At 41.4% G+C, this 24614-nt stretch overlaps 1 protein-coding gene across 1 annotated transcript in view; it reads right to left on the bottom strand.

Moving 5' to 3' along the window:
* Window positions 1–3556: 3556 nt before the first annotated feature.
* The window catches only part of KIAA1549L (KIAA1549 like), a 310713-nt gene continuing 289655 nt past the window's right edge, over window positions 3557–24614 (bottom strand). Inside the window, 4 exon segments of the mRNA XM_078148701.1 lie at window positions 3557–6349; window positions 14596–14747; window positions 19573–19721; window positions 23989–24086. Of these exon segments, the coding sequence (XP_078004827.1) occupies window positions 6068–6349; window positions 14596–14747; window positions 19573–19721; window positions 23989–24086 (681 nt within the window). The 3' untranslated portion in view covers window positions 3557–6067.

Genomic DNA, 24614 nt, shown 5'->3' with positions numbered 1-24614 from the left:
AAGTATTATTATCTCTATATCACAAATGAGTAAACTGGGGCTCTGAGAGGCAGAATGCCCTGCCTACAAGCAAATGGAAAGGACTTGTCTACTGCAGGATTCAAACCCAGGTCTCCTTCTTCAGGTCCACCACTCCATCCATTTGGCTACCCACCCCCCAGTGGACTGACACATAATTCTTGTTTTATTACTTGACTATGATTATTCGTCCAGGGTGGAATTCAGGGCTGCTTTCATGGACCTGTGCTGAGGGACATGGAAGTCTAAGCCTGACAAAGAGGATTCTAAACTCCAGTAATTAACACAGACAGCAAGTGCTTAATGAACGTTTGTTGAATTATACTGAATTGGCCAATCATAATGTTTTAGATATTTGGAAAACACAAGTTGATCCAATAGGTGGGGCCCATTCCATGTTGCTAGGTAAAAACGAAACCTAGCCACGCAGATGGAGACAGTAATTCTAGCAACACGGACATTTTTACAGCGTTGCATGCATTTCAAAGGACTTTCGCATCTCCAGCCATCATAAAGCTCTGCAAAGCTTGGTGGAAGAGCCCTCTGCACGTGGTGAGGATGGCACAGCAGAGTAAATATATCAACATTTCCCAAATTACTGTGTGGCTTCATGGAAATAGAAATCAAAATACCAATGGGTTATTCTTGTTTGTTTTTGTTTTTAGGCAATTGGGGTTAAGTGACTTGCCCAGGGTCACACAACTAGTAAGTGCCACATGTTTGGTGTGAGGCCGGATTTGAACTCAGGTCCTCCTGACTTCAGGACCAGTGCTCTATCCATTGCGCCACCTAGCTGCCCCCCCATGGGTTATTCTATAGAGCTAAATAAACTAAGAAGAGGTGGTGTTGTAGATATGGTGGTGGACTTTGAGTTGGGAAGACTCAAGTTCAAATCCTACCTTAGACAGTTCCTGAAGTATGACTTGGCCAAGTCACTTACCTCTCTCAGCCTCCATGTCCTCAACTGGGTTGTTATAAGGAATGAATGAGATAATATCTGTAAAAGTAGTTCCTTAAAGCACCATATAAACTGTCATCTATTATTGCATGGAGAAAATCAAAGGGAACTTTGCTTAAGAAGTTAAGGGAGGACAATGTACTCTGTCAGACTTTAAAATATGCTACAAAGCAGTAATTACCAAAACTAAAACTAGTTGAGAAGCAGAAAAGCAGATAAATGGAACAAAGGAGCAATTGTAAAAATTTTAACATCTTTTGTGTTCATGTATGTCCAACAATGAAAACAACAAAATAAAACAAAAAGAAAAGCGATATATTGGAAAACTTTCTAACCCTAATGCTCAGCACAGAGCCTAGTGCCTACTAATTGCTAATTAAATGCTTGTTATTTGATAATTGACAAAAGTGTGACATCCAGAATCTCTATGGAATTGATACACATTTATAAGAGACTCTGGCAGTCTCTAAAGGGTAAAGGATACGAATACGCAATGTACAAAAGATGGAACACAAATTATATCTAATAGCCTGAAAATTATTTGAGCCTTCTAATAATTAAATACAAATTAAACCCTCATACCCATCAAGTTAGTAAAACTAAGAGGGACAAAACAGATGCACTCATACATTATTGGTGGAATTGTAAATCGGTGTAATATTTTGCAGAGTATTCTGGCAACAACTGCAAAATCAATCATATTCTCTGACCCCATGATCCCATTTCTGGAAAGCAATTAAAAGAAAATAAGACTGAACTGAACAAAAGCTATTTCATTTGGGGCAGTGAAAAAGTTGGAAACAACACATCCAATAGTTATGAAAAAGGCTGAACTAATTGTGGCCATGTAATAAGATATCTATGACAGATGAGGAATATACAGAAATATGGAAAGATTATTTAAATAAGGCAAATTGAAGGAAGATCTAGAAGAACAACCCACATACACTGATTATATTGGCAGATGTAAAGGGACAAGAAGATTGGAAGGAGACAAAATTGGATAAATTGTTAAAAATATTTTTATTATAAATGGTTTTGACCATATGGTTATATTAGGAACTTTAAGAGATTTTCTTCTTTGTTTTGTTGAGATTAAATTTTAAATATTTCCTTCTATCTCTACTCCAACTGTAGCAAGCCCTACCTACTAGGTTTTATAATAGCCTAACTTTGACCGAGTGCCATTGAATCAGATTAATTATTTTTAGTCTTCAGGAGATATGGGTGGAAGTTATTGGAGCAGATTTTGGGGTGAAGTGACACAGAGGATAAAGCACTGGGCCTGGAGTCAGGAAGACCTGAGTTCAAATCTGACCTTAGACACTGGCTGTGCGACCCTAGGCAAATCACTTATTCCCTCTTGTAAAATGGGGATAATTAATACTGATAATAATAGGCATTTATATAGTACTTACTAAGTGGCACTGTGCTAAGCTAATATTTAAAAATATTATCTCATTTGACAAATATTTCATTAATAACAACACCTATTTTGCAACATTGTTGTGAGAATCAAATGAGACACGTGAAGCACTTGGCATAGTAGGTGCTATAGAAATGCTTATTCCCCTTTCCTTCCCTTTCCTGTAAGGAAAGAGTTGCTAATAATAATTAATTAATAATAATTAGACCTATCCACAAGTAGAATGGGCTAACTCGACATTTGGGGCTTTGCTGGCTGCCTGTTGATTGTAGTGTAGAGGGAATTCTTGCGCAGGTATGGGTTGGCCAGGATAGGTTCGGATTCCTACCAACACTGAGACTGTGATTCTGTGGGTAGCCTGGGGCGCAGAATCAATCCCTACTGGGTGGAAACACCTTTTGTGTATGACCTATTGAATCAAAACACAAAGCCCAAAATTTCTTAAAATATCGTCTGGTAAAGGGATGACAAGTTTCTTTCTCAATCTTCCCTTCCCGACCTCCCTCCCCTAAATATATGGAATAATATACTTATCAAAATCAGGAAAATTTTGCTACCTCAGGGCACTCATTGTGTTTGGAGTATTGGATTTTAAACTGAACCACCAAGCCAAGGAAAATGTCTCAAATCCAGGAGTACTGGTAGTGGGGAAACTGCCCATAAGCCCCAAGAAACCACTACTTGTGTTCTCATCTTCCAAAAAAATGTACAGATGTGCACTATAAACAACACAGTAGAAAGCATGGTTTAGTAGAACAATCAGTGGTTTAGGAATTAGGACTCCCTCAATTACTTTGTGTGTATTATGTATGCGGTTATTGTCATATTGTCTCCCCCAGTAGAACGGGATTGCTTCATTTTGTCTTCGTATCCCCAGTGCCCAGGACAGCGCCTGGAATTTAGTGCTGCTTGACCCAGGGCAGGTAAGTCACCTATCCTCTCTGGGTCTCAGTTTCTTCATCTGTAAAATGAGTAGGGGTTAGATGAGATGATTTCTAGGCTCTTTCCCAGCACTAACATTTAGGAATACAAGTTAATGAGTCTTTCTGAACGTAGAACCCATGGCTAGGAATATAGTATGCATTGGAATCTTTCTAATGAAAGAATGAACTTTGGCATTTCCCAAAAGATTGAAAAAATATAATTGACTAGAATTGACTTCAAAGATTTAATAACTCTTCCTGGGGAAACAGGGAGATACAGCTTTTTGTAAAAATTATATGAAAAAATTCAAACTTGTGGTAATGTAAAGGCTGAGGACATTTACATGTCCATGAATTTTACATGCATTCATTATCACCTCTAACATGTCCAGAGCTCAGAGATTTCATCCCAAAGCATAAATATTTAAATTGCACAATTGTTTTTAAGGTTCTATTTGACATACAGGATTTCCAGGCAAACACCAGTTGGATAGAAAGTAACACATCTGGATTGACAGAGTGGCACTGATGACATAATAGCATTAATAAGCAAGTGAGAGAGTTAACTGACTTTATCAGACCAATACCTATTTGTATGAAAGGCTGAGTTTCTTTGGCTCTTTTTGCATTCACGTTAGTTGACTGCCTAGCTAAGATTAAATTTACACACCACACATCAATTTTTCAATAAAGTCTTACTGTGTCTATAGTGTCTTGCAAATTGACTTAGTTCTTAATCCATAGCAAATTGGCCACTGGTAGAAATATACAGTATATACACATGGAGATTATAAAAATACATTTTATTTATATCTGATTTTTTTAAATAACAAAAAACACTAACATTTTGAAAAATCAACCAGTTTACCAAAAGGTTCCTTGTTATTCTATGTGGTCTGACCAAGACAGATATTTGAAGATTCTACCACCCATTCATTATCTCTGGTATTATCTGGGATGGGCTCTTTGTCTTTGAAACAAAAAAAATTGCTCAGTTTTAAAAGACTGTGTGTGCTTTGTTAGGCTGAACCTTCCTTTCCTGTTCTTCTCAGATTTTAGACATGGCCCCCAAGCTAACCCAACTTTAACTTTTCATCTTGGTTAAAGACCAAAGAAACTCATGTGGAGAATGAGGTGATCAGATCAGATAGAGAACATATATATGGCTGTAGCTGAATGGATTACAGGGTGAAGGGAGGCCATTAGCACAGAATTCAACAGATGTCAAGTACATCCATCCCCAACGCTGGGGACCTCTGCTACTGAAGCTGCTTTCTCAATGAAGGAACCCAGAGTATTGCCCATGGTCAAGATGTTACTTTATTTGATTTGACTTGGGGAAAAAGAATTCTGGACATGTGTCCCCTACAATGAGCTGAAGAGGTCAGATTCCCTACCAGTGGTGAAAGAGGATTATCAGCATTAAGCACACCATGGTCAGCAGTCTCTAATTTTAGTAAACACCAGCCCCCTCCCCCCAACTCCCTGCTTCCACGGAACGAGATGATTTGGTTAAATTCATACGCTTGTGTTCATTGATTTACATTGGACCATAAGTCAACAGGTTGCCCATATTCCAAAGTTTCTACAAACATCGGCTGGGAATTTGAAAGTCTGCAGATTCACATATCCCATTTTGAACAGACATTAATCACAGTTTTATTTCGAGACACTTGGCAGAATTTACTACACAGCATTGTTCAAGAGAGCTGGAAAGCTTTATGATAAACAGAGGTTTCCTTGTGAAAGTAGATGTACCTATTATTCCAGGAGAGAGAGAGAAAGAGAAACAGAAAGAGATGGTTGGTTCTCAGGCTACTTTCAAATGTAGGGCAAAGAAAACAGACTCAAATAACCATTTTTCATTTGCAGAATTCCCAAAAGCACTTTGCAGCAATTCTCTCTTCTTTTTTTTGTTAGGTCTTCAGCACAACTCACAATTCATTCTATTCTCCAAAGGCCAACACTTTTTCAGATGCTCAACAGGGGCCTTTAAGAATTTGGCAAACGCCAATTACGCGGCCACAATCAGTCTCCTCTCCCATCTTCTCTGCTTTCGGGCCATTGTACGGTTAATGAGAAACCAAGTTGGGACTATTTACAAGGGCGATTGTTTGGGGAGAACCAGAAACATAAATTTCACTTGGCCTTGAGCATGAGCTTGAAATAAAAAGGGTTGAAGTTACTTGATTGGTTTCAGTTTCCCTTATCCCAAGTTCAGAGATGATTTTATTTTATTTTATTTTTTCCATTTAAATTTTGCTGTTGTTCCAATGAGAAAGAATGCAGTCTGGTGCTCATCCTCACCTTTTTATCACAGAAATACAGATTGAGCATGCAGAGGTCATGGTAGTCAGGTCTGGATTTTGTCCTCTCTCTGGTTACTTATGAAATATGGCATTGAAGGGCAATCTATCAAATAGTATCTCTCATGCCTAAGGCTTTTCAGGACAGACAATCATATTCCATGGATTTAATGTATCAGCATATCAAACACACAGTTGCCAGGCAGGACAACCTTGACTGGCCAGCCTAATAGACAGGTCAAGAGCTTTGCTATTTAAGGAGTTGCTCCACTTAGCAGAAACCCCAGAGTTCAACTTTCCAGGCAGTGATGGGTCAGACAGAAATCCACCCTCTCTTCCAAGTCCCAACAAACAAACCAAAGACACATTTCCTTGTCTCTTTGCTGCCTTCACGGTTTGGAGTTCAATGGCTACAAGAGTGGAGAACTCCTAAGTGTTAGACCTGGAATTCAAACATGTCTGTTTGTTTCTTGGCCAGCTTAGCAACCTCTTCCCGGATAGCCTTCACCAGGGCTGCTGTGGAAATGTTGGTCAGCGGAGCATCAGAAGTATCGTTCTCTGCCAGGCTCTGCTGAGACGCTGCTGTGGAGGCCATGGGGGCCTGTTCCAGACTTGGGTGCATGTTGGTGGGCTGGCTGTACTGCCGGGGGAGTCTTGAGGGGGATGTCTGTTGGTAGCGTGACCGGGGATATGCCTCTATGTAACCTGGGAGTGGAACCTAGATGAGAGAGCAGGTTAAGACGTTACCAAGGTGCATTTTTATACCCAGAGGAATCTAAATGAATAGACATGATCTGGAAATAGGTTGTTTGAGTTAAATAGATTTCTCAATTATTTTAGATTGAGCTTGTGTGGACAATATTTGTAAAATGTAGTCTCTTGTTACAATAAAAATGAGCATAAGTCACTCCATTTGCTTTTATCCACTTTGTTTTGTGAAGCTAAGTTTCAGCTGCTTGTAAGTCACCCGATTTTAAGTCACAAGGTTACTCCTCCCCACCAAAGGTCACCCTACTTAAGGAATGTCACAAAACTAATCTCTCTCCCTCTCACCTCAGTATCTCCAGACCCCACCTTCCATAATGAGAAACCTGATGTCATAATCCCTATGATCCTGTTTTTCCTGTTTTTCTCTTCCTCCAAATTGTGTATTAACTATGAGAAACCAAGCTTCTAGGTCTTTGGCTATGGAGAGCCTTGGACCTGGTTTGTTTTGCAACTGCATGCATTGCCAAATATATCACTGCCTTGGATGTAATTAATTACTCAGTTTCTTTATACCATTGTAACACTTTGCAAGTCCCACGGTTCTGAATTCAATGGTTCCAAGAGTCTGCCGATTTCCCTGCCTTAGTAAGTATAAAGAGTGTAAATGGTAAATGTAAAAGGTAAATGAAATTCAATTCAATTAGGCAAAATTCATTAAACAGTTGATGTGCACTCAGCACTATGTGAGGGTAGGATAGGGAAGAAGAAAGATATAACAACTCAAATGTCTATCTGATTGAGGTAGTGAAAGTATTATTCTGTGAGTTTCATGTTTTACGGCTCAGAGTAGTTAAATGCTCATTTGACTATGCACTTAGTGACAAAGCTCCAAGTCTAGTCCTCTTTCTTACAGCCCCAGACTAATGACTTCATGAACCCCGTGACATGAGTTGGAAGTTAGGAAGTAAGTGAAGGGTTTTCCCCATTTTTGTAGTAAATAGCCTGAGACCATGACCGGAGACGGATACCTGGATGGTCCAGTGATTTAATTATAAAAGAGAGCTTCTTTAGTGTTCCTGAGACTCAGTCTTCTAATTTGTCATAAACCAGCTGAGTCCTTAGAAATATCCCACCTCCATGCCTTTGCTCACAGTTCTTCCCTCCACCTGGAATGCTCTTCCCCTCTAGCTCACTATCAAGATTTTCCAGTAGAGGCTGGACAAGCAAATCTTTTCACCTTGGTCTGCCTCAACTTCCTCATCTGTAAAGTGAGCACAATAATAACACCTACCTCCCAGGATTGTTGTGAAGATCAAATGAGATAACCCAATCCTTAAAGTCCTATCTTAATGTTAGCTGTTATCATTAGTATTATTTGATATTCTAAGGTTTGTGGTTTTTTGGACAGTTAAACACATTTCATTGATGCCTATTGTATTTGCATCCCAGTCATTTGTGAAGGAAAAACAAAGCAAAGCGTGCAGTTCCAGACTGATCCCTTCCTTGTAACAACAATTCAAAGAACCAATTAGGGGCAGCTAGGTGGTGCAGTGGATAGAGCAGCGGCTCTGGAGTCAGGAGGACCTGAGTTCAAATCCGGCTTCAGACACTTGATACTTACTAGCTATGTGACCCTGGGCAAATCACTTAACCCCAACTGTCTCACCTCCCCCCCCCCAAAAAAAGAGAGAACCAATTAAGCAAAAACATCCAATAGAGTGACCATATGGGAAGATGTCTACACTAGTCCATTGCATCCTGCTTCTCTCCTGTCTTTCTGTCATGAAGGAGTGTTGTGAGTTGATCTTTGGGACCTTTGGTAGTTTTTCAATTATTCTGAATTTGGTCTACCTGTAGTGATCTTTTCATGTACAATGTAGTCACGGACACCTTATATGACAGTGGCGCTTCTGTACAGAGGAGGCTAAAGCCTCCTCTCTTCCCCCCAAATGACTTTCTATTTACTTTATACATAGCCTATATTTGTATGTTTGTGTACATGTTGTTTTCTCTCAGTAGAACGTAAGCTCCTTGAGGGCAGGGACTGTTTCATTCTTGTTTTCATTATCTTCAGTCTTTTTTTTGGGGGGGGTCCAGATATGTGGTTTCATGGGTTCAAGGAGCTGCCTAGAAGGGAAAATCCTACCCATGTAGATCAGCTACTGCAACTTGTATTCTTAGAGAAAATGCCTGGGGCCAGTGAGATGACCTGCCCAGGGTCATACAGCCAGCAGGTGTCAGAAGTGCTTCTTGAACCCAGGTCACCCTGATTCTGAGTCCAGTTCTCTATCCACTGTGCCACAGTGTCTCTTTCCTGGTACATAGTAGGTATTTAATACTTGCTAACTTGAATGGAATTGAATGTCTCATCTCTTCAATGTTGCGAGGACAGAAGAAAGTGCTTTATTTTTCTCTGTGGTTCCCTCAGCGCATACAGCAGATGCTCAAAAAGGCATGTCGAATCCAACTAAAACAGCTGGTTGTTGGCTGCCACGTAGACCAAATATCCAGATGATGGCCTGAGTTGGTCACTGGATACTTGGATGTATAGATACAACCATAGTGTCTAATAAATCTTCAGCTGTGATTTGTCCTCATTTACTTTTTTTTTTTAAATACTACACACAGTAGCTTAGACAGAAAATTAAAAAAAAAAACTTGTTACAAGCTACCCTGCTAATAGGCACTGTTCACTAGGTAATTGGATGTGGTAATTGTGCTCCAGGAAAGAGCCTTCTTAAACTAGAATAATCATCCTCCACTTAATTAAAAACAATGAAAAAGGACACTGGCTCATTTTCAGCTGGAGAAGGACAGACCTAGACTGGTGGATTCAGCCAATCAAAAAGATGAAGCTGGAGCTTTCCACAGGGTCTGGCTCTCAACACAAAAGTTTGCTATTACTATTGAGCAAAGGGCATCTGCATGCATTTCTCATGCCACCTGGGACCCTCACAAATAAATATAAATGCGTGCCATGATTGTTATCAACCAACCAATCAATAAACAGTGGGCATCTGCTATGTACAGGGACTGTGCTAGGCACTGGGGACAGAAAAGAGAAGGAGGGCAGCCTCTCTACTCGTGAGGAGGGAGTTTACATTGTGATGGTAAAGTACTTCATAAATCTTAAAACGCCAGATCAATGTGAGCCAGTATTGCTGCTGTTGTTTTACACAGTAAAGGCTTATTTTGCAGAGATATGAAGGTTGGATTGGACTGGGGAGGAGGAGGTGGAGCGTTCACTCTGATGGAGACTGGAACAGCTTGGGCAGGGGGTCATGAAGGTCTAAGCTAGGCTAGGTACTCCAGGAGAAGAGAGCAGGGACTAGGTAGGACAGATGGTGTGGGATGGGAATGGACAGGTCTTGGCAGACGAGCAGGTATAATAATAATAACAATAACAATAATCATAGCTAGCATTTATACAGTGTTTTACGGTTAGCCAAGTGCTTTAGATAACATTCTCACAACAACCCTTCCAGTGATGTAGGTGCTATTATCATCCCTGTGTAACCTTATTGAGAAACTAGATGGCCCTATGGATAGAGTGCCAGATCTGGAGTCAGGAAGACCTGAGTTCAAACCCAGCCCCTGACACTTACTAGCTGTGTGACTCTGGGCAAGCCATTTAACCTTGGTGTGCTTCAGTTTCCTCATCTGTAAAATGGGGATAATAATAGCACCACTTCGTAGGGTTGTTGCAAAGGTCAAATGAAATAATAATTGTAAAGCTCTTAGCACCGTGCCTGGCACATGGTAAATGCTATATAAATGTGAGGGATTATTATTAATTACTATTTCATAGATAAGACAACAGATGATATAAGGGAAGTGGGGGAAAGGGGAGAATCAAAGACTGATCCTTAGGTTTCCACCATGGGAGAGGGTGAATGGTGGTACCATGGACAGAAGCAGGGATGTCAGGAAAAGGAGGAGAAATAGATTTAGGAGAAAGAGAAGTTCCATTTCAGGAAAATGAGGTCAACTAGCAACAGTGTCTGCAGCAATGGGCAGCACTGATAGCAGAGGAAGGGTTAGTTCCCTTCGCCCTAGGAAAAACGCTTCTCAGAGTCCTTGGTCTGAGTATGACAGCAGCAGCCCCAGACCCCTACTCTTGACCGACTTTCCTTCCTATCTCATTGAATTGCTACATTGGCCTTTGATTTTAACTTTCATCCCCATCTCTGGATCACAGACTCACAGATTTTCAGAGTTGTTCGGAAACTAGTCTAACCCATGTAAGAAAATGAATTCCCCCTGTAACATGTCTGATTGTTCACTCAGCATATAAAGGTCTCTAGTGAAATGGACCCCATTCCTGTCAGTTCTACTGGTCAGGAAGTCAGGATGCTATGGGAGTCCTGCATTCTCACCCAACAAGTTGCAAAGATATGTCCTTTTGCCACTGGCCTTTTTGGATTAACCCATTTTGGCTGACTCACTGTTGACCTTTTAAGGACAGAGAAGGATCCTTGCCCCTTCCCTGGCCCAAAGCTGGTGCTGGTCCTAGGGGGCTGAGCACTCAGATGTCTCAGCTAGAACTCTTGGGATTCAGCATCATGCTATATGTTCCACTGGACAGAATGGGATGGTGGTTATTATAAGAGTTATTTTCCCACAAGTTCAGTGGAAAGAGCTCTGGACTTGAAATCAAAAGATTTGGGTTTGAATCCTGGCTGTACAACTCACCAGTTGTATGACCTTGGGCAAACTGCTTAAACTTCCTAGGACTCAGCCTTCATCATCCTTCAAATACAGGTAATCATGCCTGCCATTTAGATGTCACTGACTTGAAACATTTATTAAGTACCTACCGTGTGCCACGAATTGTGCTAAAAGATACAAAAAGAGACAATAGATAGTCCCTGCCCTCAAGGAACTCACAATCTAATGAGAGGAGACAACATGCAAGCAAATATATACAAAGCAAGCTATATACAAGATAAATAGGAAATAATAAACACAAATAAAAGATGGGTCACATCTCATGAGGAGGCCCTGATCTGAGGCATTAAAAAGCCATATCAGAATACAAGTCTTAGACTGAAGACACCAAGTACAGCAAAGAGAATAGAGAAGTCAGCAAGAGAAATTGCTTATACACAGAAGAAAGAGCACAGAAGCTTATGGTGTTGAGATGCTGATAGAAGCTGAGTCCAGTAGACAGCTCTGCTGTTGATGTGGGGAGCTGATCTGATTGAAAGAATGTTCTACTGTTTAGAAGGGTTGATTGGAAGAAAGGAGAATTCTCTGCTATAGGTGAAGAACTGGCAGGGGGGAAAGACCACCAGCTCTCTAGTGCTGTTCACAGCTTGAGAAAGGGGAAACTCCTCAAAAGCTTGCCCATGTTTCCTTCTGCTTTAATCTACAGCTTGAGATGGAAAACCCCTCAAAGCTAACAAAGAGCAAGATCAGAATAGCTTTACTAACCCCAGGATTAAGGGGAACTGCTTTTCATTGAAAATACTTAGACAAGGGAGCAGACCTGGGAAGCTCTACAAAGTCCAGGTTTAAGGCCAATATTAGATAAAAGAGGTGAATATGGCTTAAGTAGTCCAAGAGTAGCGATGAAAGAGGCTTTGTCCAAAAAGTAATTTGTGGTGAAGGCTGTTCTCTGAAGAGACCACAGACATTTAGGTATGCAGACCAGAGTAATGAGGCACTCAAGGTATATGAGTTTCCTTATTCATGTGCCTTACTTCTAAGTTTTTGTAAGTTTATGCCCACTCTCCACCCAAGATACTACATGTATTGGTGAAGGTGTGATCCAGGTATATGGTTGTACTGTTATATTTTGATCATGCCTTACTTTTGCCTTTCATTTAATACATATTGTGATTAATTTTTGCTTTTGCCTTTTCACTTAGTATATGTTAAGAGTTAATGGCATCTTTTAGAGGGGGAAAAGAGTAAGTGGTATCTCTGTGATGGACGAGTGTAAATGGGAAGCACACCAGTGGGGGCTCACAAGTTTTAGTAATGAGTGCAGACATGGAAATGAAGTTTACTTCTAGGATCCTGAGAATGGATTGTATCAACAAGGCATCCATGACAATCCTCCCCCCAACACACACACTAGAAAGACAACCTTACCCCCAAGACACAACAGTGTAAAGGCCTGTGGATAAGTGAGTTAACCCAAAGAGAGACAAGGATATAAATATGATGTTAAATACCATACTCTATGGGCTACATATTTGTCTTATGTATACTTCTATACATATGTGTTGTCTCTCTCATTAGAATGTAAGCTGCTTTAGTCAGAGATACCAGGGACCACTTGTATGAACTCAGACAGAGTGAAATGAGGAGAATCAGGAGAACAATTTATACAACAACAACAACATTGTAAACACAAACAACTTTGAGAGACTTAGGTCCAATGACCAATCACAATTCCAGAGGACAAATGATAAAGTACGCCACCCACCACTTGAGAAAGTGGACTCAGAATGCGGACTGAGATATATATGTATGCATGTATGCATATATATATGTTGACATGTGTATGTACATACACACATATTAAAATATATGTGTATATTTGTTTTGCTTGAATACACATTTGTCACAGAGGTTTTTGGTTTTTTTGCTTTCTCACTGGACAGGGCAATGGGGGAGAAAGAAGGAGAATTTTCATTTGAAAAAAATAATTCATTTTTAAAAAAGAATAGGGGCAGGTAGGTGGCACAGCGGATAGAGCTCTGGCCTTGGAGTCAGGGGATTTCAAATCCAGCCTCAGACACTTGACATTAGCTGTGTGACCCTGGGCAAGTCACTTAACCCCATTTCCTAGCCAAAAAAAAAAAAGACCATAAACTCCTTGAAAGAGAGATTGTTTCATTCTTTGTACTAGTATCCCTGGTCGCCAAGACAGTGTCTGGCGCATAGCAGATATTCAATAATTATTGGCTGATTGACTAACCCAGTTAAGTAAACTAGATTCCTGCCCTTAGAAAATAGATAATAACAGACTGGCTAGGTCTGAGCAGGACATGTATAGAAGGCCCACAGATAGACAACTGAGCACCAAACTAGTAAAATCCACGAGCATAAAACTTGCCGAGAGGACAACGGAGGACTCACAGTGCACAGATGATTTTGGCCTACCGCCAACAACAGTATTGGAGGTCTGATTTATCTGGTGATCTCAACCATGTAGGATGTAGTTGAGATCCAGGAGGTATATTTAAAAAGCCTCTGAGTGGTAAAATAATGCAAAGCTTATGTATTTTACTCATAGGGTAGGTCCTCTGGTCCTCACTCAGTGCCCATTTACTGTTACTTTAGGAACAAATTTAATAAGTTTGCTTAGAAACGGGGCACGTAAAGGAATGGTGCACTGAGAACTATAATAAGTAACTGCTAATAGGAAGAAGAGAGCAAAATGATGAGAAAAAGACATAAGAACACAAAAAAGAGTAGCAGTCTATAAACTTTGGCATAGGGCCAAATTGCTCTATGTACCTCTATAGGCCCCAAGGGCATTACTGCATAGCCCAGGAGAGTTATTGAAGTTCAATTTTCTCCTCCTCCTTCTCCTCTTTGTCCTCCTCCTCCCTCTTCCTCCCTTCTCCTTCATCTCCTTCATCATCATCATCATCACTTACATTAATCTAGTGTTTTCTAAGGTTTCCAAAACATTTTACATCTCATTTGCTATTATTTCACTTACGATTATTTATGCTATATTTTATATGTTTATTTTATTTGATCCTTACAAACCCCCCTGGTACTATTATCATACTATAATTCTACCATAATATAGTATCATATGAGGAAGCTAGGTAGATTGGTCACTGTACTTGGAATTAGGAAAATCTGAGTTCAAATTCAGCCTCAGCCACTTACTATTAATCTGCCTCAGTTTTCTACCTGTAAAATGGGGCTGATAATAGCCCCTAAATCCCAAGGATGTTAAGGAAATAAATAAGACTATATTTATAAAATGCCATATAAATGTGAACTACTACTACCACCACCACCACTATCACTGCTACTATTACCACTATTACTACCATGACCACTACCACCACCACCACTACTACCACTAATCCTATTACTAATACTATTATATCTCATTTAACAGAGAAAGAGATTGAGGCTTAGAGAGATTACATGATTTATTTGTGCAAGGTCACAAGGCAAATACCAGGAGTCACATGCTTGACATTTCATCCCTCTGCTTTATCTCTCCAAGAGTACGGAGCAGAAACTGATGAAGTTTTGTGACAGACAAGAGGAAGTTCTTACCGAATCTGCCCATTGCCCCGGTAACTCGTTCTCTCCTGCATAGGACATCCAAGCCTGGTTCCGGTAGGACGAGGGTGGTGTGGGGATGAAGTAGCCTGTGAATCCAGGTCTGTTTGCAGCTGGAATGGCAAACACAGCTGGAACCGTGCTTCCTGCCACAGAGCAGAGGAATTAGGGGTGGACCATCTAGAAATTCCATTATTTTCACAAATAATAACATAACAGGGGTGACCTTGCCTTTGGGCACCACCTGCTTCTGAAAAGCTTAGGTCAACTGGCAATTTGTCATTAAAAATGATTATAAACTTAATACTCTCAGCTAAGACAAACAGAATGTAGAACAAAACTATAAAATCTAAATTATCTATATTTTTATTAAAAGAAAAGGAAAACATAGACATTTATAAAATAAAAAAGAGGTAGCAGGGGGTAGTGGTTAGAGAGTTGGCCTAGGAGTTAGGAAGACCTGGATTCGAGGGTTGCCTCTGTCATGTATTGGCTGTGTCACTTAACTCCTACATATCCCAGATAACTTTCTAAGACTATATATAAATTGTAAAGGAGGTGCTGATCTTTAATGGTGGAGTTCTCTACACTAGAGAAGTCTCAGTTCTTATCAAAACACCCCACCACAAAATAACAATAACAATTTGCTCTCTCTCTCTCTGGCTACTTCTGACCTCTTTTCTGCATTTTTACTTATTATTATATGTTATTATTGTGTTTATTTCTTTAGATAGTCACATGTATGTTGTACTTCATGGGATCATGGGATCTGAAGTTGAAGGGACCACTGAGGCCAGAGCCCGGGCTCCCTGACCTCTAGTGTAACCCCATCATTTGACAGAGCAGGTTAAAGAGTCCCAGAGAAGGGAGTGATTTGCTCAAGGTCACATAACTAGTAAGTAAACAGAGCCAGAATTTCAACCCACCCATCCATTGATGCAGAACCCAACATGCTACATCACACCACTCTTCCTTTGTCTACAGTTCTCTCTCTGCCATCACTTTGTATAAATCTTCCCACATTGTTTTGTATTCTTCATACTTTGCATCTGGCCATTGGATTATAGGATTTGTGACTGGAAAGGGACCTTAAGAGACCATTTTGTCCAACCTCCTTTTACAGCTGAGGCCTCCTTCTGCTGCATTGAGACACTACCATTTATTCAGCTGCTCTTCAATGGTTGGACATGCAAATTGTTACCAGTTCTCCTTGATCAAGTGAGTGGAAGTATTTTTTGCACCAACAGGCTTTTTCTCCTTCCCAGCATAATAACATTTGTACGGTACCGTACAAGGAGTGGAGAACCTGTGGCCTCAAGGCCACGTGTGGTCCTCTAGATCCTGAAGTGCGGCCCTTTGACTGAATCCAAACTTCACAGGACAAACCCCCTTCATAAAAGGGTTTGTTCTGTAAAACTTGGACTCAGTCAAAAGGCCACACCCAAGGACCTAGAAGGCCACATGTGGCCTCGAGGCTGCAGATTCCCTACCCTTGGAGTCTTACAGGGCACATAGTGAGATCATCGGATTAAGAGCTATGGTCAGTTTCATAACTCTTATGTGTGCCCAGCGTCATTTAGGGTTACTATCAATCTGAGTTTTCTCTTCAAAAACTATTCCATTCATGCCCTTGGTAGGAATTTCTGTTGCAGAATGAATATTGCTCATTAATTTGTATCAGTTCCTTAGAAATGTAATAAGGATTATATGATGACAGCAAGTGCTTTACAAATATTTTCTTATTTGATCCTCACCCCAACCCTGGGAGGCAGGTGATAGTATCATTCCCACTTTACAGAGGAAGAAATTGAGGCAGAGATTAAGTGACTTGCCCAGCTAATAATAAAACTGAATTTGAACTCTGGTCTTCTCAACTCCAGGCCCAGCTCTCTATCCACCGTGCCACCCAGCAGTTCTAAATTTGGTAGTTACATTTTTATTCATATATTGTGTCCTAATGCTTAGAATGTAAGCGCCTTGAGGGTATCCCCATTGCCTGGTACACAGCAAATGCCTAATAAATGCTTATTGGTTGATTATCGGACACATTTACCACTGAGAGTTCCATAGGATGGGAGAAGCAAGCATTTATTATCTATTAAATAACCCCACATTTTAATAAGCACCTACTATGTGCCGGGCATGGCACTAAATACTTTGCAAATATTATTGCAAATAATATATTATCTAGCACTCAGCAGTGCCTGACACATAGTAGGTGCTAACCACTGTTTATTGACTGATTATCTTATTTAATGGAAGGATTGGTTATGATCTCCATGGCCGGAGGAAGCATCCATTTTGAGACGATCACAAATCCTAGATCATAGAGAGTTACCACAAAGAACTTTCTCCTTAATCTATGCCTTTAAACAAAAAATTGAAAACTGCTTTTTAATCTTATAAAGTTCTTTTATTAATTAAATCTACCAGTTTTGTCTCCAGTTATTTCTTTTATTGGTTCAATAGGTAAATTTTCTGTCCTTTCCTTAACTGGGATAAATGTATTATTTATTTCCTTTTCTGTCTATGGAAGTTTAAAGTTTAAACTCAAAGTCACAGAAGTAAAAGCGTCAGAGAAAGGATTTGAACAGAGGTCAAAGTTTGAATTTTTTTAAAAAAAATTTGATTTCAATTAAACATTGTTTTCAAATATCGATCCAATTAAGTTAATGTAGCATATGAGGTAAGACATGGATTTAAACATATTTTTGCCATACTATTAACAAATTCTATCACTAATCTATATTGAATAGTGCTGGTTTTTTTTTTTTAATGAAAAGGCTGAACTCTTCTATGGTCTATGCCCTTTCCTTAGGTTTTTTGTATTCTGGTCTGGTGGTCTGTTTTAAATATTTTGTTAAATACCAGATGTTTTTAGAATGACTGATTTGTGAAACGTTTTAACATCTGGCAGGGTCATCAATTAAAAAAAACCAATTCATTCTGCTGATATTCTTGCCCATATATTTTTCATTTAAAAAAAATTAGGTTTATTGGTATCTCTCACTTTTATATCAGTTATTCCTGGACTAAGCCCCCCCCCTTCATTTTATATATATATATATATATATATATATATACATATATATATATATAAAAGCACATATATGTGAATATATTAAGCTTCTATATAAACTATACAAACTTCAGAACTATATATATAATACAGTCAAAACTAATATATGTAAACTACATAAACTTCAAAAAGGCCATTTGGTGGCTTATCCCTTGGTTCCTAAGCAGCAGATAGATATCCACAGTTCAAAGGCCAGAGGATTTTGTGTTTAATCCTGAAGGGAATAGGGAGCCACTGAAGTTTACTGAGCAGGGATGAGACTCTTGCTTTAGGAAAATCACTTTGGAGGCTTTGCAGAGGATGGACTGGAGTGGAGAAACTTAAGAGGGAAAGAATTAACATTCTTTAAGATAAACCAGTTCATCCCCAAGGCAGAAGAAAAGACAAATTTTTAAAAGATGGGGTTTAATCGGCTTTAATTTACACTAATTACCATTACTCTGGCTTCTGCATTTTAATTAATTTTTTTTCACAACTGCCTAACTCAGCAGTTTGTACACAAGTAGCACTCAATGTGTGTGACCGGTCTGTGCCCTTTTTTGTTGGGAGGGGAGGTGTATTTTGCAAGCCTAATACACTGAGGTGAATCATTTTCCCTAAAAGGGACATCTTTAAAGAGCATGGGGCTTGGAATTAGAAGACCTGGGTTAAAATCCCAGCTCTACCACTTCTATGTTTGACCTTGGGTAAGTCACGACAGCTCCTTGAGCCTTGGTGTACTTACAGGTAAAATGAGGGAAGGGAGCAGGTAGCCTGGGATGTCTCTTCCAGCTCTACATCTATGATCCTATGATTCCCCCATAACCGGGCCTTTCTCTAACTTTTCTATTACTGCCAAAGGCGCGGTCATCCTCTCAGCCATCGCATCTTCCAACCTTGGCATCACCCTCAACTCTTGACTCTCGCCCTATATGCCCAATCAGTCACCCGCTCTTCTTGTTTCTCTCTCCACAATGTCTCTCTGCTACATTCATCTCACATGGTCACTTTTCTTCATTCTTTCCCTCCTAAGTTTCTCCACTCCGATCCATCCTGTACAAAGCCTCCAAAGTGATTTTCCCAAAGCAAGAGTCTCATCCCCGCTCAATAAATTCCACTGGCTCCCTATTCCCTTCAGGAACAAAGTTCTCTGGCCTTCAACGCTCTTCACAATCTTGCCTCATCCTACCTTTTCAGTCTTCTCTAGCCATCCTGCCTGTTCCTCTCTCAGGACATTTGGCCTCTTGCTTTCATAACTTTTCACTGACTGTGCCCCACGTCTGGAATATTCTCCTTCATTCCTGACTCTCAGAATCCCTGGCTTCCTTCAAGACTCAGTGCAAACGCCACTTTTTGCAAGGGGCCTTTCCTAGACACCTCCCCTCCCTGCCAGCTGCTGGTACCTTCCCCTCTGTTACCTTTCATCTGTCTCTTTAATTAGAATGCAAGTCTTTGAGGACAGGAACTGTTTTTGACTTTCTTTTTATTCCCAGTGCTTACCACAGTGAGAGACACATAGAAAGCATGTAGTAAATGCTTGTGGATTGATTTTATAATATAAAATATGATGTATAAATAAAATATAAAATCTAGTTTCTAAGATAAGAATATAATAAAAAGTGAAGATAAACAGGGTTTGTGATCATCTACAAACTTAAGAGCATTTGAGCTAGTTTTGAGCGGCTCTCAGTCTGTTGACTGTGATTCCTAAAGTTGTTCTGAGGGTCAGAAAGTACTCCTTTCTGTTACTTAGCACAGGCGCTTATGTTGGGGGTCGGGGAGAATATGCTAACCGGAATAGGGTCGCGATCGGGCAGAGCTAAATCTAATCCCCTGACATAGAAGTTGCCGCTGTGTCTACCTGGGCGTGGCCTGCCTCGGTGGGGTAAAAATCCATCTCTTGGTTTTCTTACCTGAGTAATTTAAAGCTGACTGGTCCAATGGAGTGACAGAGACTGGGCCTCTGGAAACCTGGGCAAAGGGGGTGCTGTCATGCAGTTGTGCTTGCTCTGGGCCGCTGGACTCAGACATTCTGGTCTTGCTGCCAATATCAGAAGTGGACCTGGGTGGAGGCCAACAGGACGTTAATTAGGGTTTCCAAGGGAACGGCTGTCAGCGAGTCCCCATGGAGCTCAGCCAGAGGATGGCAGCCTAAGCACAGGGAAAGGCCGGTTGAGGGCTGACTACAGTGGGGTGGGAGGGAGGTGGTATTCGGGTTCAAAGGAATCCCGGCAGAATCACGCTCCTCGGCTTCCTGGCTACTCTCCCTGATGGGACTGGGTTACACTTTTGTGAACCCCTTGTCCCCTGAGCTCCCAAGCAGGTCACAATGGCTGAATTTACAAAATAAAATAAGAGACCTTGTGTTTTCAAACAGGGCCATGGAGGTATAACCTTACAGCAAAATCCTTAGAATTAGTCTGAGGCCCAAGACTGGGTGATTTCGAGATATTCAAGTTCAATTCTCCCCTAAGGGTGACTCAGGTGTTTTGCTAGTTACCACAAAATTCAATTTTCACATAAAAAAATGCAGAAAGCAATTAGTGCCCTGTATTAACTGGGGATGCTTGACATAGGTGCCGATGACATCATTGGCAGCCAATGAGCACACTCCATTGGGAAAGAGTGTTCTAACCCTCCCTCCTCCCTCCTCCCCGCTGGTCCCCCGCACATACACCTTTTACAATAGAACAGAGTGATGCTTGGAAGACAAGAGCCTGAGCTGGGATTAGCCAGGACCTCACATTGCACCCTGGAGCATCAGACTGAGATGCAGGCGGCTCCCAGCACCTGTGAAGTAAGATAATGGCCCCGAAGCCCTGGCTAGGGAGGCAGGCCTGCCAAGGCTGCTGCGGTGCATTATGACTGATGCTGAGAAATGAGGAGATGCAGCCTGGTGTAGTACTGTGCACTGTCGACTCTGGGATGGATGCTTTTAGAGGCAGCCGCAGAGCCGGTGGTGGCACTCACATTTCCCAATCCATTTAACATGTCATCCTTTCACTTAGTGCTCACAAAGCCCGACTGCTCCAGGAGGAGGCTGCTGGTGGAGGGCAGTGGGATGTGGGGAGGGGGCTATGGTGCTCCCCACCCCCGCCTCACTGGTATATTCTTCCACAGCTTCTCAGTGACTGTCCCTGGCTTGATCCCCACTTGGCACCCACTGCTTTTTATGTCAGCTAGTCCTCAAATTAATGTTGCCTTACAAATCAAGGCATGAAGGACTTAAAGTTGGCGATAGAACCCTGTACCCCCTACATCCAAGACCATGCAGTTTTGCTTTTTGACCTCAGTGGAAGAATCAGTTATCTAAGAATGAAGAAGGGACTGGGAAGGAGGGACAGATACCAAACCCGTGTCCTAGACATGGCAAGACAGAAAAGGAGAACATTGGAGAAACACCCGTGGAAGCCCCTGAGTGGCCATGTACAAAGATGCTGCCCATAACCTCCAAGATCAAATCAAGACTCTTCTGTTTGATTTTTAAAGACCATCCCAACTTGGGCCCCTTCCTCCCTTTCTTACACTTTTCTCCCCTTCATGAGCTCAGCAATCTGTCTACACAGGGCTACCTGCTGTTCCTTGTACGACACTGTGCCTTTGTACTGGTCACCCCCCAAGCCTGTAGTTATCTCCCTCCTCCCTTCTGCCTATTGTGCATTCATATGACATATCCAGTATATGGAAGGCAAACTCCAAGGGACGACACCAGTAAAATGGAAGACTGGGAAAGGTCTATTGCACAAGGAAGGTTTTGAGCTGAATCTTGAAGGTAGCCACGGATGACTCAGATTGTACCTTCTATAACAGATCTTTTCCAGTTCTCCTCCTTACTAGTATTTTCCCCTCTAAGATTACCTCCCATTTACAATGAGTATGTCAAGTGTGTGTGTGTGTGTGTGTGTGTGTGTGTGTGTGTTTCTCCCTTATTAGAATGTGAACTCAAGGAGCTGACACTAATGACAGGGACCTTATTTTTGCCCCCTTTTTTTTTTTTAGGCAATTGGGGTTAAGTGACTTGCCCAGGGTCACATAGCTAGTAAGCGTCAGGTGTTTGGTCTGAGGCCAGATTTGAACTCAGGTCCTTCCAACTTCAGGGCCAGTGCTCTATTCACTGCACCCCCTAGCTGCCCCCTTGCCTTTCTTTTTATCTCTGTGGCTTAACATAGGGCTTGGCTTAATAAATAATAAATAATATTATATATTATGATTATGTAATCATAAAACTACATCATAATAATAATAATAATAATAAATAAGGGCTTAATGAATACTTCTTGATTGACTGATGGGAGGGATGCCCAAACCCAAACTTTCTCCAGAAATAGTCCAGGAATGCAGCCACTTCGGGAAAATCCAGATTCTCCATTTTCCCATTCAATTTGGTTGAAAGGTAGAATTCATTCTTAGTGCAGACTTCCTTACTGTGGCTGCCTCAGACGACATCTGTTTGGCTATGAGCCTCTGGTCCTCTGTCTTCCCTGACCCCTGCTCTCTGCAGACACTGCAACATTATAACTGTCGGCTCATAAAGCCTTTTGGAATTAGCTTTCCAAGTTCACAGCAACAAAATCAAAATTCTGGAGCTGGGGGGCCTCAAGAGCTCCTTAGACTAACCTGCATGTGCACAAGAATTCCCTCTACCCCACACTTAACAAATGGTCATCCAGGCTTTAAGAGAAGCCCTTCACTGAGGGGGGGAACATGGTATTTCCCGAGGCAGCCTGCTCAATTGTTAGGAAGCTTTTCCTGACTGAGAGCTGAAATCTGCCTCTTTGCACCTTGCATCCATTGTCCCTCCTTCTGCCCTCTGGCTCTAGAGAACTGGTCTAATCCACTTTCCACACGTGAGTCCAGCAATTGAAGATGCTTTTCTTCTAACTCCCTTCTTCTCCAGGCTGAACATTCCCTGCTCCTTCAATTGCTCCTAACAGGGCAGGAACTCAAAGCTCTTCACCATCCTGGCAGCTTTCCTCTGGATACTCTGTAATTGATCAACGTCCTTTACCAGAATAATGTACCCAGAATTGGATTAAGGAGAGGGAATCCTTTTAGCATCAGAGAATCTCACAAACATCTCAGGGTGGGGAGGCAGCATGTGAAACAGGAAGAAGGCTAGGTCTGGAGGGAGAAAAATTGGGTTTGAAACCGAGCTCTGCTATTGTTTCCTGTATGACCTGAAAATAGTCATTTAACGTCTCTGGGCCTCAGTTTCCTCAACTGACAAATATTAGATTGTCTCAAAATCTAGCTCTAAACCTCAAGTCTATGAAATCCTCTAGTCCAATATCCTAATTTGGCAGAATCAGGCCCTTCTGTTGCTACTCTGCTCTGAGGAGGCTAGAGACACTGAGGCCCAGAGAAGGGGAGGGACTTCAAAGTGATACAGTGAGAGTCAGGACTAAAACCCAAGGCTCTTGATTTTTAATTCAATTCAATAATTGTTTATTATGCCAGGTACTATGTTAAAAGCTCTGGGGATACAAATTAGAAAAATACCGTGCTTGCCCTCAAAAGCTGACAATCTAATCAAGGGAAACACACAAAAGGAAGCTGAAGTGTGTGTGTGTGTGTATGTGTGTGTGTGTGTGTGTGTGTGTGTGTGTGTGTGTGTGTGTGTGTGTGTGTAAACTGGGAGTACCCAGCACAGGATCATGATATTCCATGGATTTGAAACCAAGCTGAGCTGCTTATGGGAAACAGAGTCACTTGGAAAGTTCCAAAAGTACTGAGCTCTCTATAAAGGAAGGCTTGATTACTCTGGGGTTGGGATTCAGGGTCCTCCCCACCCAGCCTCCATGAATATATTCCACTGAAACCAGTCAGTATGCTTTTGTGGATGGTGTCACATTTTCATCTTGGGGGAAACAAAGGCAAGGCCCTTTCCAAGGAGGATGTACGTCACTTTCCCTCCGCCCCTCTCCTCCAACTTGTGTGATAAGACTGAGAATCTGGTACGTGCAGCACCCACCTCCTGCTCTATCTCCACCCCCCTTTTCTTTTTCTTTCTGTCTCTTTATCTTCCTTTTCATCTTTTTCTTGATTCTAGTGTTGTTTAAAAAAAAAAAAGAGAGAGACGTGAAATGTGTTCCATTCCCTTTGCTTTCCCTTCTGTCAGAACACACCGAGCCCTTTGGACACAGGGCATGTTTTGTGTTACCCAAGAGCCTTCTGGCAAAACCTATCAGGGAACTGGTTAGAGGCAACTCTTATTTCTTTGTTAGATGACTGGTCAAAGCATGTAGCACCTTACTGCTGCTGCCTGCATGAGCCCAGTGAATCTAGATTCTCCAAAAAAGAGCAAAATAAAAATAAATGTAGCAAATTACCGTCTGAGAGAAGCAACAGCGACAGGCCCAGTGCGGGGAGGTACCGGAGGCGGGGGAGACCCCATGACCATCTCAGGAAGCTGGGAAAACCTGTAGGCCTGAAAGAAACAAGTAAATGATGTTCACAAACCCCCCAACCCTCCAAACTATTAAAAAAACTGAAATCCACGGACCCAAAAAGTCCATATGCATATTACTATATTTACTCACCTCCTTTCAAATGACTCCAAATCCTGGCTCTTCCACTTACCACCTGTCTGACCTTAGGCAAGTCACTTGATCAGTCTCGGCCTCAGTTTCCTCACTTGCAAATTGGTAGAGGGACTCCAAGGTCTCTCCTAGCTATCAATCTATGATCTCATGATCCTGGCCTCAACCTCCCTTTCCAGCCTAATTATTACGTGCTCTTTGGTCTAGCCATACTGACTCTTGCTATTTCTCATGGGAAACATTCCATCTCCTTTATCGATGTCTTTGCATAGACTGTCTCTCATCCCTACTATGCACACCCTTCTCCCATCTGTCTCTTAAGAGTCCAGTTCAAGGGCCACCTTCTCTGATCCCCCAGCTGCTAGTACACCCTCCCCAGCAAAGTGACCATGAATCTATTTTTACAGATATTTTTA

Source organism: Phascolarctos cinereus, unplaced genomic scaffold, assembly GCF_003287225.1.
Source record: "Phascolarctos cinereus isolate Bilbo 61053 unplaced genomic scaffold, phaCin_HiC Scaffold_9;HRSCAF=440, whole genome shotgun sequence".
In the NCBI taxonomy this organism is placed as follows: domain Eukaryota; kingdom Metazoa; phylum Chordata; class Mammalia; order Diprotodontia; family Phascolarctidae; genus Phascolarctos; species Phascolarctos cinereus.
The sequence above is the reverse complement of the archived record's forward strand: the minus strand, read 5'-3'. Positions and strand labels throughout refer to the sequence as shown.